We start from the raw sequence: 15518 nt of genomic DNA on the forward strand, positions 1-15518 counted from the left end.
CCATGTGTCTTCTGGGGCTCAAACTCAGGTCCTGCAGCTTGGCACCAAGCACCTTTACCTATTGGGTCCTCGGTTCCCTCCTTCCCACTGTTGGGAAACAGCCTCAGGTCAGGAGGTCAGGAGGAACTGAGTCAGGCTGTCCTGGGCAAATAGCCCCAGCCCCAAGCCAGAAAGAACAGCTTAGCCCCGGCCTGACCCTTCCACTTCACCTGCAGAAACAAAATATTCCCAGGTACTGAAAACAACACACGCTGCTCCCAGTCAGACCACACACACACACACACACACACACACACACACCTATAACTTCTGTTTGCTTCTCTGTCTCACTTTTCTTACACCAGCCATTGGCAATTTCTTTCTTTCTTTTCTTTTCTTTCTTTTTTTTTTTTTTTGGTTTTTCAAGATGGGGTTTCTCTGTGTATCCTTGGCTGCCCTGGATCTCCCTCTGTAGACCAGACTGGCCTCAAACTCACAGAGATGCCGCTGCCTCTGCCTCCCTAGTGCTGGGATTAAAGGCATGAACCACCACCACCACCAGGCTGGCAATTTCTTTTTAAAGTGAAGGATTATTTCAGTTGCTGGTAAATGTTAGGTCTCAAGCCCTGTACAAATGACTGAGGTTGCCTATTTAACATATCAAATGGACCTGGCTGCCAGGTTCTCCTGGCATCCCTCAGTTTCTACACACAGGGTATGGCTGGCACACCCCACCCCCTACCCTAAACCTCTCCAGCCCAGGGGCTGGGCTGCCCTTTTCCCAGCTGCCCTTCCCTGTATAATCCAGCCATTTTGGTTACCCCCCACCCTTTCTTTTTTTCCAGTCTTCCCTTTACCCTCCTGGCCTCTTGTTCTGGCTCTCCCCTCTCTCCTCCCCTCCCCATTCTCTTCCCGTGGCCCAACTCTGGGTCATGTGCCCTCTGGACTCTCCCAGATATCCCTGCCTCTGCCTATGCTCTCCCTTTTATCTACAATAAACCTCCATACCCAGGAGCAGCCATGTCCTTCCTTTTTTTTTTTTATTAATTTTTTTATTCAATAAACATTTTTTTTAAAACATGTTGATAATGAGATAAGCATTGGCTGGTGGGTGGAAATACTTGTCATCATAAGGGAAGTCTCATTCTGAATATGGATACCTGGGAGATTCCAGACAGAGAAAACTATGTGGAAAGACTAAGTCTTCAATGACAATCTCTGTTTAGAAAAGCCATATTTGGGCCAGGCAGCAGTGGCACATGCCTTTAATCTCAGCACTCAGGAGGCAAAGCCAGGTGGATCTCTGTGAGTTCAAGTCCAACCTGGTCTACAGAGCGAGGTCCAGGACAGGTACCAACACTACACAGAGAAACAGAGAACCCCTATCTCAAAAAATAAAAATAAAAATAAAAGAAAGAAAGAAAGAAGAAGGAAGAAAAGAAAAGCCACTATTTGGAATTTGCAAGGGGAGGGGAGAGGGAGAGGGAGCAGAAGAAACTATGGGAAAAGATTCTTTAGTCTCGAAACTCTAGAGAATTAAAATGTAAAGTCATTGTATTGTCATCGAATTAGTTGCACTGGCTCTGTGGGCACCTCCTACCCACCTGGGGACTTCCACACCAGATGCAGACCCCACCTGGGGACTTCCACACCAGGTGCAGACCCCACCTGGGGACTTCCACACGTCAGACACCTGGGGACTTCCACACCAGGTGCAGACCCCACCTGGTCAACCCAAACTTGGGGACTTCCAAACCAGGTGGATAAATTGGATCTAATCACCAAGTTTCCCTGAGTACAGAGGTGGGGACTTCCATCGCATGCCTTAATCTGAAGTCACTGATACATCAGTTCAGAAGGGAGACAGCTGGGCTCTTAAAGGAGCATAGCGTCTACAGTCTTCAGAAAACCAAAGCCCCCAAAATTATATACTTAAGTTCTTTTTGCTTGTTTTGTTTTTCGAGACAGGGTTTCTCTGTGTGCTGGAATTAAAGGCGTGGGTCACCACTGCCCGGCAATATATTTAAGTTCTTTGTTCTGAACTATGTGACCTACAGCTCCTGAAGCCAAACCTGAACACTGGCCTTGACCTATGCAGGGTCAAGAACAAAGCAAGGAGGAAACCTCTCTCATTTCTAAATCAAACAACAGCAAAAACCAAGCCCAAGAAGCTTTAATAGTACGAGGGAGTACTGGCTGGGTCCAGTGGGAGAGTGGGCAGCGGCAATAACATCAGGGGTTACGGCAGAATACCCTGACGTCATTAGTAAGAGGCGCAGCGCTGGCAGGGTCCAGTGGGAGAGTGGGCAGCGGCAATAACATCAGGCGTTACGGCAGAATACCCTGACGTCGTAAGTAAGAGGCGCAGCGCCGGCAGGGTCCAGTGGGAGAGTGGGCCCCGGCAACAGCATCAGGAGTTACAGCAGAACACCCTGACGTCATTAAGCGCAGTGTCATCACGGGGGCCTCGAGGCTTCTGGATTTTGGTCTGCAAGCCACAGACACCCTTGGCACATGAGTTGCTCCAGTCTCCATAATCTCCCCAGCTCAGCCCAGGCCCCTCCAGCTCCACACCGTCCGAGCACCGGAAGCGCACGTTGTTCACCGCAGTGTTGTCCCCAGGAAATGAAAACGGTTCCACCCGAAGGGAGAAAGCCACTAGGAAGTGGGTGCCAGGACACCACAGAGGCTCGCTCCATGAGCCCCAGCTGCAAGAGAAGGAGAGTTGTAACTGGGACTTCCGAACCAGGCACTACCCATCAGGGACGGATTGGGTCGAATCCCCTGTGTTTCCCTGAGTACAGAGGGGTGGACTTCTTCCATCCCACTCCTCCGTAATGGTAACAGAGTTTACCTCGGGAATGTAACAGAGGGAAAGGAGCGTCCCTTTGCACTAGGAAAATGCCCTTCCATTGGGCCAGTGGGGATAGAACCAAGAGCTTTACGCACCCTGGATAAATGCTCTATCCCACTCAATTTTTTTTTCTTGGTTTTTCGAGACAGGGTTTCTCTGTGTAGTCTTGGCTGTCCTGGAACTCACTATATAGACCAGGCTGGCCTTGAACTTGCAGAAATCCACCTGCCTCTGCCTCCTGAGTGCTGGGATTAAAAACATGTGCCACCACTGCCCGGCTATCTCACTTTTTTTTTTTTTTTTTTTTTTTTGCTCCCGAATTCCCACCTTCCAGATTGGGATTCCACAACATGGGTGTTTAGCTTGGCATTCCCTCGAGTACAGTGCAGCCGGATCCCGTTCAGAGCTGTGTCATCTCCAGGAATGCCCTGAGGGGGCTCCACCTAGGTGAGGAGGAGAGAAGTGAGGTCCAGTGAGGGGGTTGATGTTCTCAGCTCTGCAATCTGGCAGATCTGTGTCCTTTAAGACCCAGATCTGCTGGGCGGTGGTGGCGCACACCTTTGATCCCAGCACTCGGGAGGCACAGCCAGGCGGATCTCTTTGAGTTTGAGGCCAGCCTGGTCTACAGAGTGAGATCTAGGACAGGTACCAAAACTGCACAGAGAAACCCTGTCTGGAAAAACAAAACAAAACAAAACAAAAAAAGACCCAAATCTGAGCCTTCACCTTGATGGAGAACCCACTGGCGAAGTATCCATCAGGACACATCTCAGGCCAGGCCCAGTCACCCCAGGTCCCACCGTTGGTCACGTCAACAATCGATGCAAAACGTGCTTCTTTCACTCTCTGGGCATCTCCGAAGTATATCACCCACAGCAGCAGCAGCAGCTTGGCTCCAGCCTGCAACTCCATCCTGCATTACCCATGAATCTGGTCACTTACATGGGTTTATATCAACCCTGTCCCTATCAGAATTCAGGTTGCCGGTCTATACCAGCCCTGTCCTTTCACGGCTCAGGTTGCGGAAGAACGACCAGGATTAAGTGACATTCAAAACTAATCTGCTCCAGGAACCCTGAAGATTTGATTCCCAGCTCCGGGAGACAGAGGCCCCCGTGAGCTTGGGGAGGAGGTGCAGTGAAGGCCACTGAGTTGAAATTAGCACCTACTGAAGTACTTACTATAGACCACTAGCTGTGATTGGCACTTTGCAGTCATAGTTCATGTAATCCTCACAATGATTGTAGAAGACAGAAATTATACTTCCTAGTTTGTAAATGAGAGAGCTGGGTCTCAGAAATGACAGGTGACTTGCCCCCAGTAAACTGAGGAAAATCCCAGCACTGGAAATGGGAGCCAAGGCTGGAGACTGGAGCGATCCAGTGGAAATCTGCCAGGGACAGGATTAGGCAGGGGCAGTTCGAGGACGAGGGGCAACTTTACAGGATGTGGGAAAGCATAGAGTTAGTAGATGAAGAGCCTGTAAAGTGTAGGGGCTGGAAAGGCTCTTCTTAAGTCCGTGGCTCAGTCCTTGAGAGTCTTGTTCACCAGACACACTCAGAGTGGGTAGCTGTCTTAGTTAGGGCTTCTATTGCTGTGAAGAGACACCATGACCACAAAGCAAGTTTGGGAGGAAAGGTTTATTTAGTTGGCTTACACTTCCACTGAAGGAAGTCAGGACAGGAAGTCAAGTGTGTCAGGAACCTGGAGGCAGGAGCGGATGAGAGGCCATGAAGGGATGCTACTGACTGGCTTGTTCCTCATGACATGCTCAGTCTCGGTTTTGTTTGTTTGTTTGTTTGGTTTTGGTTTTTTTTTTTCAAGACAGGGTTTCTCTGTGTAGCTTTGGAACCTGTCCTGGATCTCACTCTGTAGACCAGTCTGGCTTCGAACTCACAGAGATCCTCCTGCCTCTGCCTCTCGAGTGCTGGGATCAAAGGTGTGTGCCACCACCGCCGGCTCAGTCTGCTTTTTTATAGACCCCAGGATCATCAGCTCAAGGATGGCACCACCCACAATGGGCTGAACGCTCCCCTATCAATCACTAATTAAGAATATGTCCTACAGGCTGGCCTGCAGTCTGGTCTTATGAAGACATTTTCTTAATTGAGGCTTCCCCTTCTCAGATGACTTTAGCTTGTGTCAAGTTGACATAAAACATCCAGCACAGTAGCTCAGACTGACCTTGAATTCTCCACGGAGCCTTCTGCCTCACTTCACGAGTACTGGGATTACCAGCAGGGGGCACCACACTCAGTGAGACAGGAATAATTCTAAGACTTTATGGACAGGGACTGAGATAACTAAGAACAGATGAGGCTGTTCTTCCTCTGCTTCTTGTATTCTTTAAGACAGGGTTTACTATGTAGTCAAGACTGGCCTGGAGCTCACTGTATAACCCAGGCTGGCCTGGAACCCTTGATCCTTCTGCCTCAGCCTCCTAGGTTCTGGGATTATATTATCTAGCCCCTTTACCCTGGCTCGATATTTTTACATCCTTTCCTGAAATGCCTTCCCTTCTATGACCAGCAGATGGACCCCTAATTCACAAAACAAGAAAACAAAACCTGGCTAAATTTGTCAGGGGCCCCCCCCAGGGCTGATTTACTGGCCTCATACACATTCTTGTTTCTTTAATGAATATTTGTTTATTTATAATGCATTGGGTGCAAGCAATATTCTAAATGCCTAAGATGACCGAGAAAAGTAAGGTGCCTGGCCAGGCCTAGTGGCTCAAGCCTGTGTATGATTAAAGTGTGTGAAAGCTAAGGTCAGAGGATAGAAAGTTCAAACCCAATCTGAGACGTGGGGCATGGTGATGCATGCCTTTAATCCCAGCACTCAGGAAGCAGAGGCAGGCAGATCTCTGTGAGTTCAAGGACAGCCTGATCTATATCGTGAGTTCCAGGGTAGTCAGGGCTATGTAGAGAGACTGTGTCTCAAATGAATAAATAAATAAGTAAAATAAATCAGGGTTATGTAGAGAGACCCTGTCTCAAACAAGTAAATAGTAAAATGAATAAATCTGAACAGTTTACACCTTGTCTCAAAAATATAAAGGAGAAGAGGGAAAAGTGGGATTTGGGGATGCTACAGCTCAATGCTGGAGAGCTTCCCTGGCATACTCAAAGTCATGAGCTCTGTCTCCAAAGTACGCAGAAGGAGAAAAGGTACTTACCTTCATCAAAGCTCATATTCCAGTGGGGGAAGACAGAAGATTCTCCCCAGGGAGGCTTGAGCTGTGTTTACACACACACAGAGTACTGGGGATTGAACCTAGAGTCTTGCATAGAAACACTACCACTGAGCTATATCCCTAACCCTTTTTGTTCTTAAAAAATAACTATTTTTATTTTAAAAAATAACTATTATTATTATTATTATTATTATTATTTATTTATTTATTTTGGTTTTTCGAGACAGGGTTTCTCTGTGTAGCTTTGCGCCTTTCCTGGGACTCACTCTGTAGCCCAGGCTGGCCTCGAACTCACAAAGATCCACCTGGCTCTGCCTCCCGAGTGCTGGGATTAAAGGTGTGCGCCGCCCGGCTAAAAATCTTAATATTAGCTGGGCAGTGGTAGTGCATGCCTTTAATCCCAGCACTTAGGAAGCCGAGGCAGGAGGATCTCTGTGAGTTCAAAGTCAGCCTAGTCTATGGAGTGAGTTCCAGGATAGCCAAAGCTACACAGAGAAACCCTGTCTTGAAGTGGGGAAAAAGGGCTTAATATTTATTTAGCTTTCTGACTCTGTATTTGTGCTTTCAACACTTTCACAATGGTTTTCTGCTCCTCAATTAGGAAATACACTAGAACCTCCATGAACAGATTTATCACAGTGGAATCATTGAATACCCTGCTAACATTTTTTTTAATTACACTCATGATATTCATTAATTACACTCATGTTATTAATCACACTTGTGGTATTCATAGATTACATCGCAGTATGTATATATGTAATATATATATTTTTTTTAATTTTAAATGTTGAATGTCATTTATTGAAGGAGGGAGGAGGTCTTAAATACAGGCCTACAGCACAATGGGAGAACGCCAGAGGGCAGAAGTTCGCTACTGATGTTTTACAATCTTGCATCTAAGCTGTTAATGCCCATTATTCAGGATACACAGACAAGGAACTTCCCTTAAGCATTCAGGAGGGTGGAACCTGGCAGGGAATTAGCCTAGGGAGGATATCAAGGTCAAGGTCCAAAAGCAAGGCAACAGTTACCCAAAACGGGGGCCTGGGACCTACAGGTCCCCCTTTTATTAAAAAATGAGTTTCTGACTTGGGTTGCATGGGACGTCAGCAGGTCACCTTACCTGTCATGGAGACACCTGCCCAGGCCACACAGGTGCTCTGTTTTAGGTTGGTGAGTGCCCCCCAGGCATTACCCATCCCTGCTAACGTTTTTATTGATGTTGTTTTAGGCAACGTCATAAAGACGTTAGGTCTCACGACACAAACTCCTCAAAATCTGTCTGGACACACATCACATGTGCATTTTGCTGCTTTCTCAAGCTCCTTGGAATAAAAATAAACAATTCTGTTACCAGGGGTTCCAGACAGCCATTTTCATTACAGTCTGTATTTTAGGGAAACCTATAATGGTATATCAAATGCTGGGCCATCCTGAGCATCTCTAAACATTGTTATTGGAGTAGGAATGCCCCTTTTTTATACTTTAAGAAAAATTTAAGGCACAGTCGATAAGTTACACAGGCTGGCCTTGAACTTTTGATACTCTTACTTCGGCCTCCCAAATACCTAAGGTGACATGAAGGCCTGGGCCACCAAGCCCAGCTGTGAAAACACTTCTGGGGAATCTAGTATAGGGCTTGCCACGGTGAAGTAGAGAGTAAAGATTGATTTAATAAAGGAAAAGCTAATGGGGAGCTTAAAAAATTAAGTCTTGAGACTGTAAAAGGAGCGCCTACAGCCCCACCACCTCACCCCAGCAACTAAGATCTGTTGGGCAACTGTGATCAGCTTTTCCACTTCCCATGCTTCCACTTGATCCTCACATGAGAGTTACAAAGACCCATTACCCTCAGTTTACAGTGGATTCATGCCCAGGGTTAAAGTCGGACCCATAAGAGGCTGCCTCTTGTTTCAGGCTAGCCCCACATGTAAAGGCAATGTAGAGACATTGTCACATGCCAAGTCCCCCAAATCTTCATTAGGTCCCTCACCCCAGGGTCTGACCTCTGGGGCAAAGGACACAGGGGAGGGGGCCTTAATAGGTTAATTATTAACCACCTACACCTCTGGACGCCACGGGAAGCGAAAAGCCACCACCACCCAGCTAGGTGAGGTGTGCCAGCGACGGTCATGGGGGTCTCACCGACACCCCCAGCCCTGGGACGCTGGTTCTGCCACGTGATTCCTTTAGCTGTCTTCACGTTGTTACTTCTTTACACCAGTGTGCGGCTCTTCCACGACCGGCCTCTTGTGCTACCGGCTCCGGAGACCCAGCAGGCCAGCCTGTGGGAACTCAAGGCCCCTTCCCCTTCTCCAGTGCTCACCGCCTTGCTTCGGTTCACCTCAGGTGTCCTGACAGGCTGCAGGCCCGGGATGCAGTCCTGCAACCCAGAGGGACCGCTACCTTCCCAGGTACGTTTGAGTTAAGGCCAGAGCTCTGAACAAGGAAACAGGGGACCCAGAATGAGAAGCTAATGAAGGGAGGCGCCTCCCTCTCTGTTCACATGCCAAGAATAAACAGGAGGAACCCCGGCTAAACTCGAGGCACAATTGTTTTCAGAGCCCAATAGTTAAGTAGGCCTAGCAGGTTAGGAACGTCTTACCCATCTCTTGTGTCTACCTCCCAGATCGGTCCAGAGTTGAGACCTCTGGTGGTCCCGGAGAAGGAGGAGCCTCCCTGCCTGGGGCCTCAAGGGATGCTGGGTCGCATGATGAGCCCCTTCCTGGCCTGTATGAGCCCGGAAGGGGATGTGGAATTGTCTCAGTACCTGGCAGGATGGAGGGAACTACTCAGGTGGGTGATCTCCCTCCCCAAAGCCCGTCTTCCAAATGATTCCCTGCTCTTTCTCCGGTCATCTCCCCTTTCTACCACCAAACAGGTTCCTAACCCCCCTTGGCTCCGTCTTCGCCTTCGCCACCAGTGAGGCCGTCAGCAAAGTGACCGCCCTCGAGGCTCGCGTGCATGGCCCCGATGCTTCGCACTACACGTCGCTGGCGACTATGGCGACGTGGGAGCGTCAAGCAGGACTCCTGGAGCGGCCGGGGACCCAGCCGGGCTCTCGAACGCTGCTTTTGCTGCACCGCGCGCTGCGCTGGTCCCAGCTCTGCCTCCACCGGGTGGCGACAGGGACGCTCGGAGGTCCGGACGCGGGCGTGCAGTGCGGGGACGCCTACAGCACCGCCCTGGCCCCGCACCACCCCTGGCTCATCCGTCAGGCCGCCCGCCTGGCCCTCCTCGCCCTCCCGAGTCGCGGCCGCTTGCTCCAGCTGGCGTGTCCCGGAGCCAGAGAGGCAGACGCGCGGGTGGCCTTGGCCCGGGCCGCCCGAGTCCTGGAGGACGTCTACAACCGTACCCAGGGCCTGCTAGCCGGCCATGGCCTGCTCCAGCTGGCTTGATGACCGCGGTGTCAGGGGACTGACCAGGAAGGCATGGCTGTAGGGAAGGATCAAAGCACCCGGGGTCACCGAGGAACCGGGCGCCCTGTTTTGCCGTCCTTCTCCGTGACGTCACCACAGTTAAGGCCCGCCCCCAGCAGGGCAGAGTGTGTGGTGTATGATCCTCTCATCTTCAGCCTCACGAAGCTGGAAGAAGCAATGAAAAATAAAGAATTCTTTAGTAACTGTCGGCATAGGGCGTTATGTGTGATGACCGTAGAGCTAGCTTAAGGGGGAAGGGGATGTGGGAAGAAGGTGTGTCATCCCTGTTCTGCGTCTGATCCGATCCTATTCCCCAGAGTCTATTTCAGTCACTCCCATCCTTCAGTTGCCAGCCCCACACCGAGTCTCCAGTCCAGACCTGTCCTCCGAGCTCCATCCACACAGCAAACGCAACACATCCCACCTAAGTTCCACCAGAAGGACATCTCCTTTTGGGTTCTCTGTCTCCAACCTGAAGCTCTGCATCATGCCTCGCACCAAACAGGCACTCGGCTCCACGAAGTGTCTATCAAAGGTCTCCCTGCTCGCTCCCATACTCGTGAACATGAAAGAGTTAACTGTTTCATATACTAACTCCAAAATTGTACCTCAAATCTGCTTTCTTCTGAATTCTAGAGTTCTATATATCCAGCTGGCTATTCAGCATTTCCATTTGGATGTCAACTAGGCATAGCACACCTAACAGGTTCAGACTGAGTTTCTAATGCCTTCTTCTCTTAAAATATTCCCTTTGTCGTCTTGTTAGCTCAGTAAGGAATTCTATTTTTACAGGTCTTCAGACCCAAAATCTTATTAAACTGACCTTCACCACACCAACATTGAATCTGTTGAAATTCTGAAAATCTGATCATTCCCCACGTTTCCCCCTCGTTTCTTTGTCTAAATCAACCTTTTGTATGGCTTGGATTATTGAACTAGCCTAATTGTCACCCTGTCTTGAAGTGAGAACCAGAGTTTGGATCCTCATCACCCACATTAGCAGGGTGGGTTCTGGACAGTGGTGGCACAGGACTTTAGTCCCAGCACTATGGAGGCTGAGGCAGGCAGATCTCTGCGAGTTCAAAGCCAGTTTGGTCTACAGAGTGAGTTTCAGGACAGCCAGAGCTACATGGTGAGACCCTGTTTCGAGAAAAACAAACAAACAAACAAAAAGCATGGTGGGCATGACAACCTACCTATAATCCCAGCAAAATGAATGTAGATGGAGGAAGATTGGGAGTTCAAAGCCAACCTTGGCTACACAGCAAGTTTAAGGCTACATGAGATGCTATCTTAAAAAAAAAAAATCAGAAAAGCCAAGCCTGGTAGCAGGGACTTGCAATCTCAGCTACTTGGGAGGCTTAACTATTTAACAAGCACAGTGCCTGCCTGGGCTACAGATAAACTTATCTGTACTTATCTGAACTCAAAGCTAGCTTTGGCAATTTAGGGAGATCCTTCCTCAAAATAAAAAAAAGTGAAAAGAGTCCTGGGGATGGCGCTTAGTGATAGAGTGCTTGCCTAGGATGCATGCACAAGGTTCTGAGTTTAAACCCAGCAACAAAAGCAAAAGCTAAACAAAAATCTTAGAAAACCACGCATTGATGCAAAGGTTTTGGGGTATTACTACAGAAACACACACACACACACACACACACACACACACACACACACACAAAGAATAAATTTGACTTCACCAAAATTTAAAACTTTTTTTTTAAGCATTTAGTTATTTGTTGGGGGAGGGGAGGGTGCATTTGAGCACAGTGATTGTGTGTGGAGGTCAGAAGACAACTTTCAGGAGTTGGTTCTCTCCTTCCACCTTGTGGAAGGGACACCTTTACTGGCTCAGCTATTCTATTTGCCCAAAATTTAAAACTTTTCCTGTAATCAAATGGTAGAAACATACCTGCAAATCATATGTCTGATGTTTCTAGTACCTAAAATATAAAAAAATAATAATACTCATGCCTTTAATCCCAGCACTTGGGAGGCAGAGGCAGGTAGACCTCTGAGTTTGAGGAGTCTGGTCTACAAAGCTAACTCCAGGACAGCCAGGGTTACACAGAGAAACCCTGTCTCAAAAAACCAAAACAACAACAACAACAAAAACACACCACTTGCCCAGTGGGGGAGCACACCTTTAATCCCAGCACTCAGGAGGCAGAGGCAGGTATCTGTGAGTTCAAGCCCAGCCTGGTCTATAGAGCTAGTTCCAGGACTGTTATATAGAGAAACCCTGTCTCGGAAAATAAAACAAAACAAAACTCACTCATAACACAACAATAAAGACACCAAGTAACCCTTTCTTAAAGTTTATTTATTTTTATTTTATGTGCATTGGTGTTTTGCCATGGGTGTCAGGGTCCCCTGGAACTAGAATTACAGACAGTTGTGAGCTGCTATGTGGGTGCTGAACCAGAGTCTTCTGGAAAAGCAGTCAGTGCTCCAACCCCTAAGTAACCCTTTTTAAAATGGGCAAACTTTGAATGGACATTGCTCCAAGAAGATACACAAATGGCTCACAGCCATAGAAATATGCTTAACTAGTAATTAATTATTCGGGAAAAACAATCAAAATCACAAGATTGCATCCACATTCACTAGAATGGCCATGATTGAAAAATATAATGGGGGGGGGGTTAAAAAAAGATAATAGATAGATGGATGGATGGATGGATAGATAGATAGACAGACAGACAGATAGATAATATATATACTGGTGATAATGCATGAAAGTGGAAACCCTCAGAAACGGCAGGTGTGGCCGTCAAATAGTACAGACGCTCCAGAAAACAATTATACCTTCTTCCAAAGACGCAGAAAATCACCTCCTAACACACACTGCTAAGTTTGTGACCCAGAGGAATGAAAACAAGCCCCGACTATTCCAATGTATACTCGATCTCGAGGGCTCTTGGAACCAGGACACCAATCAGGTTATGGCGTGCCCACCCTTTTGACCTTGCGACACAACGTTATCATCTACAAAACCTTCATACTCCAGACCACACAATCGAATTACAAAAAAAAAAAAATCACACACTCACACACACACATCTCATCAAGTTGGGCCGCATTTACAACTATCTTTAGCCTCCAGCAGGCCTCAGTAAGAGAAGAGGCTCGGCCCCGCCTTCGCCCCCACCTCTTTTTTTTTTTTTTTTTTTTTTTTTTTTTGTAACTTGATTCACTGCCGTCAAGCATCCACTGTCGCAACCGGACGGTCCGTTTTCCCTTCTGCCGTCAACCTCAGCCCCGCTTCCCTCCCAGAAGGCCTCGGTAAAGGGAGTGACGGAGCGCTTTACGACAGTTGCTTTGTGGCAGCGGCAGAAGAGGAAGATGGCGGCCGCCTTAGCTGTTCCCGGAGTGGGCTCTGCACCGGCTTTCGGGCCGGAGGCTCTCACCCCCGACTGGGAAAACCGGGAAGTCTCCACAGGGGTGAGCAAAGAGTTGGAATTCAGAAGACAGTAGTAGTAGGCTTGACGCGGAGGAAAGCACGGAGCCCGAGGGGGTTTGGGCTTCGTGGGTGGGGGAGAGGTGCAGTGTTCTTTTCCGAGAGGGAGAAGGTCCTTTGGAGGCTGGAGTGGGTGATACCTTCCGCGGAGCAAGGTGAACGGTGGGCTGAGCGTAAGATCCTGAGTCCTGGGATTTGAGGATGGGGGGTTTTATGTTCTTGGAGGTGTGGAGCCCCCATGTTTGATATTGGGCCCGCGGAGCACGAATTTTGTGTTCGAGACCCCGGGTGAGGAATCACTGAGGTTGGTGTGTGCTCGAGAGTGTGGTAAAGGCTCAGCTTCACCTTTTTCACGCTCTTGCTTTTTCCCAGACCACGATCATGGCTGTGCAGTTTGATGGGGGCGTGGTTCTAGGAGCAGACTCGAGAACAACCACTGGGTGAGCTCATTACAGAAGAAGGTCTGGCTGTGCCCCCACCCCATACACACAGCCCGTTCTGCCCACCAGTCCATCCTTAGCGCCCTCAGACCCCTGTGGGAAGAGACGTTTCTCCTCCACCTGGAGATAAGGATTTGTTCCCAATTCTGTGGCTTCCAGTTCCCCTCACCTTTTGGTGAAACACTGACGAAGGTCTGGTCTCCACTCACCTGCTTCATTTTTCAGAACTAGTAGGTAGTGCCAGTGTTTCTCCCTGAAGCTGGTGGGAGGCAAGTGGGGTCCTTCTCACCGTTCTGCCTTCCTGCAGGTCCTACATCGCCAATCGAGTGACCGACAAGCTGACCCCTATCCATGACCATATCTTCTGCTGCCGATCTGGCTCAGCGGCCGATACCCAAGCAGTAGCTGATGCTGTCACTTACCAGCTTGGTTTCCACAGGTGCTTGCGGGCAGGGGAGGAAGAAATATCCTAAGGGATCTGGGATATAAAGCACTAAGAGGCCCGACTCCAGGTCCTGATACAGCCTTCTCTGTGACCTTCCAACCCCACCTTCTAGTATCGAACTGAATGAGCCTCCACTAGTACACACGGCCGCCAGTCTCTTTAAGGAGATGTGCTACCGATACCGAGAAGACCTGATGGCGGGGATCATCATTGCAGGCTGGGACCCTCAAGAAGGAGGGCAGGTCAGGCCCTCCCGCACCCGTTTTGTGTGTCTGTTTCTGTCCATCCGTCTGTCTGTCCTGGTGCACATATTCTTGTGGGTGTCTGCGTGTAGATGCAGACACGTGTGTGGAGGCCAGAGGTCCGCTAGGAGTGTTGTCTTCTGGTCTCTCCATCCCTTGAGACGGTCACGCTGAACATCAGGCTCACCCCCTCCGCCCGCTTCTCCCCCTGCTGGGGTTGCAGGCATGCCTGGCCTTTGGACGGTGCCAGGCGTTTGAAATCAGGTCTTCATGCCAGCCCAGCAGGCACTTTGCCACCCGAGCCAGCCCCAGTCCCACCCCAGCCAGTTTTTGGTTTACCATAAGCTTTCCCCAGACCAAAATCAAAAGGGACAGGTGAAGAATGTACATGTGTGGGGTGCATCTGATGGGTTTTCTCCTCCCTCCCTCCCTCCGTCCGGCAGGTGTACTCGGTTCCCATGGGGGGTATGATGGTAAGGCAGTCCTTTGCCATTGGAGGTTCTGGGAGCTCATATATCTACGGCTATGTTGATGCTACCTATCGGGAAGGCATGACCAAGGACGAATGTCTGCAATTCACCGCCAATGGTGAGAACCTGGGCTTCTGTGAACCTCGGCCCCTGTTACCCAAGCCATGCCAAGATATCTTATTCCTTGCCGCATTCTCAGCACCTAACTCTAAACCCAGTTTCCTCCTTTTATCTACAGCTCTCGCTTTGGCTATGGAACGAGATGGCTCCAGTGGAGGGGTGATCCGCTTGGCAGCCATTCAAGAATCGGGGGTAGAGCGGCAGGTACTTTTGGGAGACCAGATACCCAAATTCGCCACTGCCACTTTACCACCCCCCTGAATCCTAGTGTTCTAGGGTGTGATAAAAGATATTCATACTGATGCAAAAGTTAATAAACAGTTTGTCAAAGAGATGTGTCTGTTTTGGGGTTCTTCAAGCTTGAACTTGTCGGGTCCACTCTCTTGTGCAAACCACTGCACTGGCACTGAGCTTGGTGGGAATTAGAGAGGTAATAAGGAAGGTTTATAAATGCTCTGTTCTTCTATTATTACTACTATTATTGAGTTATTTTGGGTTGGTTAGTTTTTGAATTAATTTTTTATTGACTTTATGTGCATTGGTGTTTTGTCTGCATATATGTTTGTGTGTGAGTGTCGGATCCAGAGCAACTGGCGTTACAGACATCTGTGAGCTGCTATGTGGGTGCTGGGAATTGAACTTGGGTCCTCTGGAAGAGCAGCCCAGCACTCTCAACCACTGAGCCATCTCTCCATCCCCTTTGTTTTTCTTTTTTGAGACTAGATCTCTTATAGCTCAAGCTGACCTTGAACTCGTGGCAATCCTCCTGCCTTTGCTTCATGAGTGCCCAGGTCACAGCTGTGTACCAATATATCTGGTCAGGAGTGGTTTCTGAACTTTCTGTAGATCGTCTTTACTTTACATTCCTGCTACCGAATGGTTAATACGGGGCC

At 48.9% G+C, this 15518-nt stretch overlaps 3 protein-coding genes across 3 annotated transcripts; 2 read left to right on the forward strand and 1 right to left on the reverse strand.

The window, feature by feature from the left end:
* Window positions 1-2135: 2135 nt before the first annotated feature.
* On the reverse strand, window positions 2136-4476 carry Vmo1 (vitelline membrane outer layer 1 homolog). The gene is made up of 3 exons (XM_028862163.2): window positions 3560-4476; window positions 3161-3276; window positions 2136-2687 (listed from the first exon to the last, which is right to left on the reverse strand). Exons 1-3 carry the CDS (start codon window positions 3743-3745, stop codon window positions 2390-2392), a joined length of 600 nt encoding a protein of 199 aa, XP_028717996.1. The 5' UTR covers window positions 3746-4476; the 3' UTR covers window positions 2136-2389.
* A 3667-nt stretch (window positions 4477-8143) lies between these two features.
* On the forward strand, window positions 8144-9655 carry Gltpd2 (glycolipid transfer protein domain containing 2). Its single transcript, XM_028862164.2, has 3 exons — window positions 8144-8446; window positions 8662-8828; window positions 8914-9655. Exons 1-3 carry the CDS (start codon window positions 8165-8167, stop codon window positions 9428-9430), a joined length of 966 nt encoding a protein of 321 aa, XP_028717997.1. The 5' UTR covers window positions 8144-8164; the 3' UTR covers window positions 9431-9655.
* Window positions 9656-12752: 3097 nt separating this feature from the next.
* Psmb6 (proteasome 20S subunit beta 6) lies at window positions 12753-14959 on the forward strand. Its single transcript, XM_028862160.2, has 6 exons — window positions 12753-12892; window positions 13281-13348; window positions 13656-13787; window positions 13906-14035; window positions 14479-14623; window positions 14744-14959. The coding sequence occupies exons 1-6, from the start codon at window positions 12794-12796 to the stop codon at window positions 14884-14886; spliced, it is 717 nt and encodes a 238-aa protein (XP_028717993.1). The 5' UTR covers window positions 12753-12793; the 3' UTR covers window positions 14887-14959.
* The last annotated feature ends 559 nt before the right edge of the window (window positions 14960-15518 follow it).

This window comes from Peromyscus leucopus, chromosome 8b (assembly GCF_004664715.2).
Source record: "Peromyscus leucopus breed LL Stock chromosome 8b, UCI_PerLeu_2.1, whole genome shotgun sequence".
NCBI lineage: Eukaryota > Metazoa > Chordata > Mammalia > Rodentia > Cricetidae > Peromyscus > Peromyscus leucopus.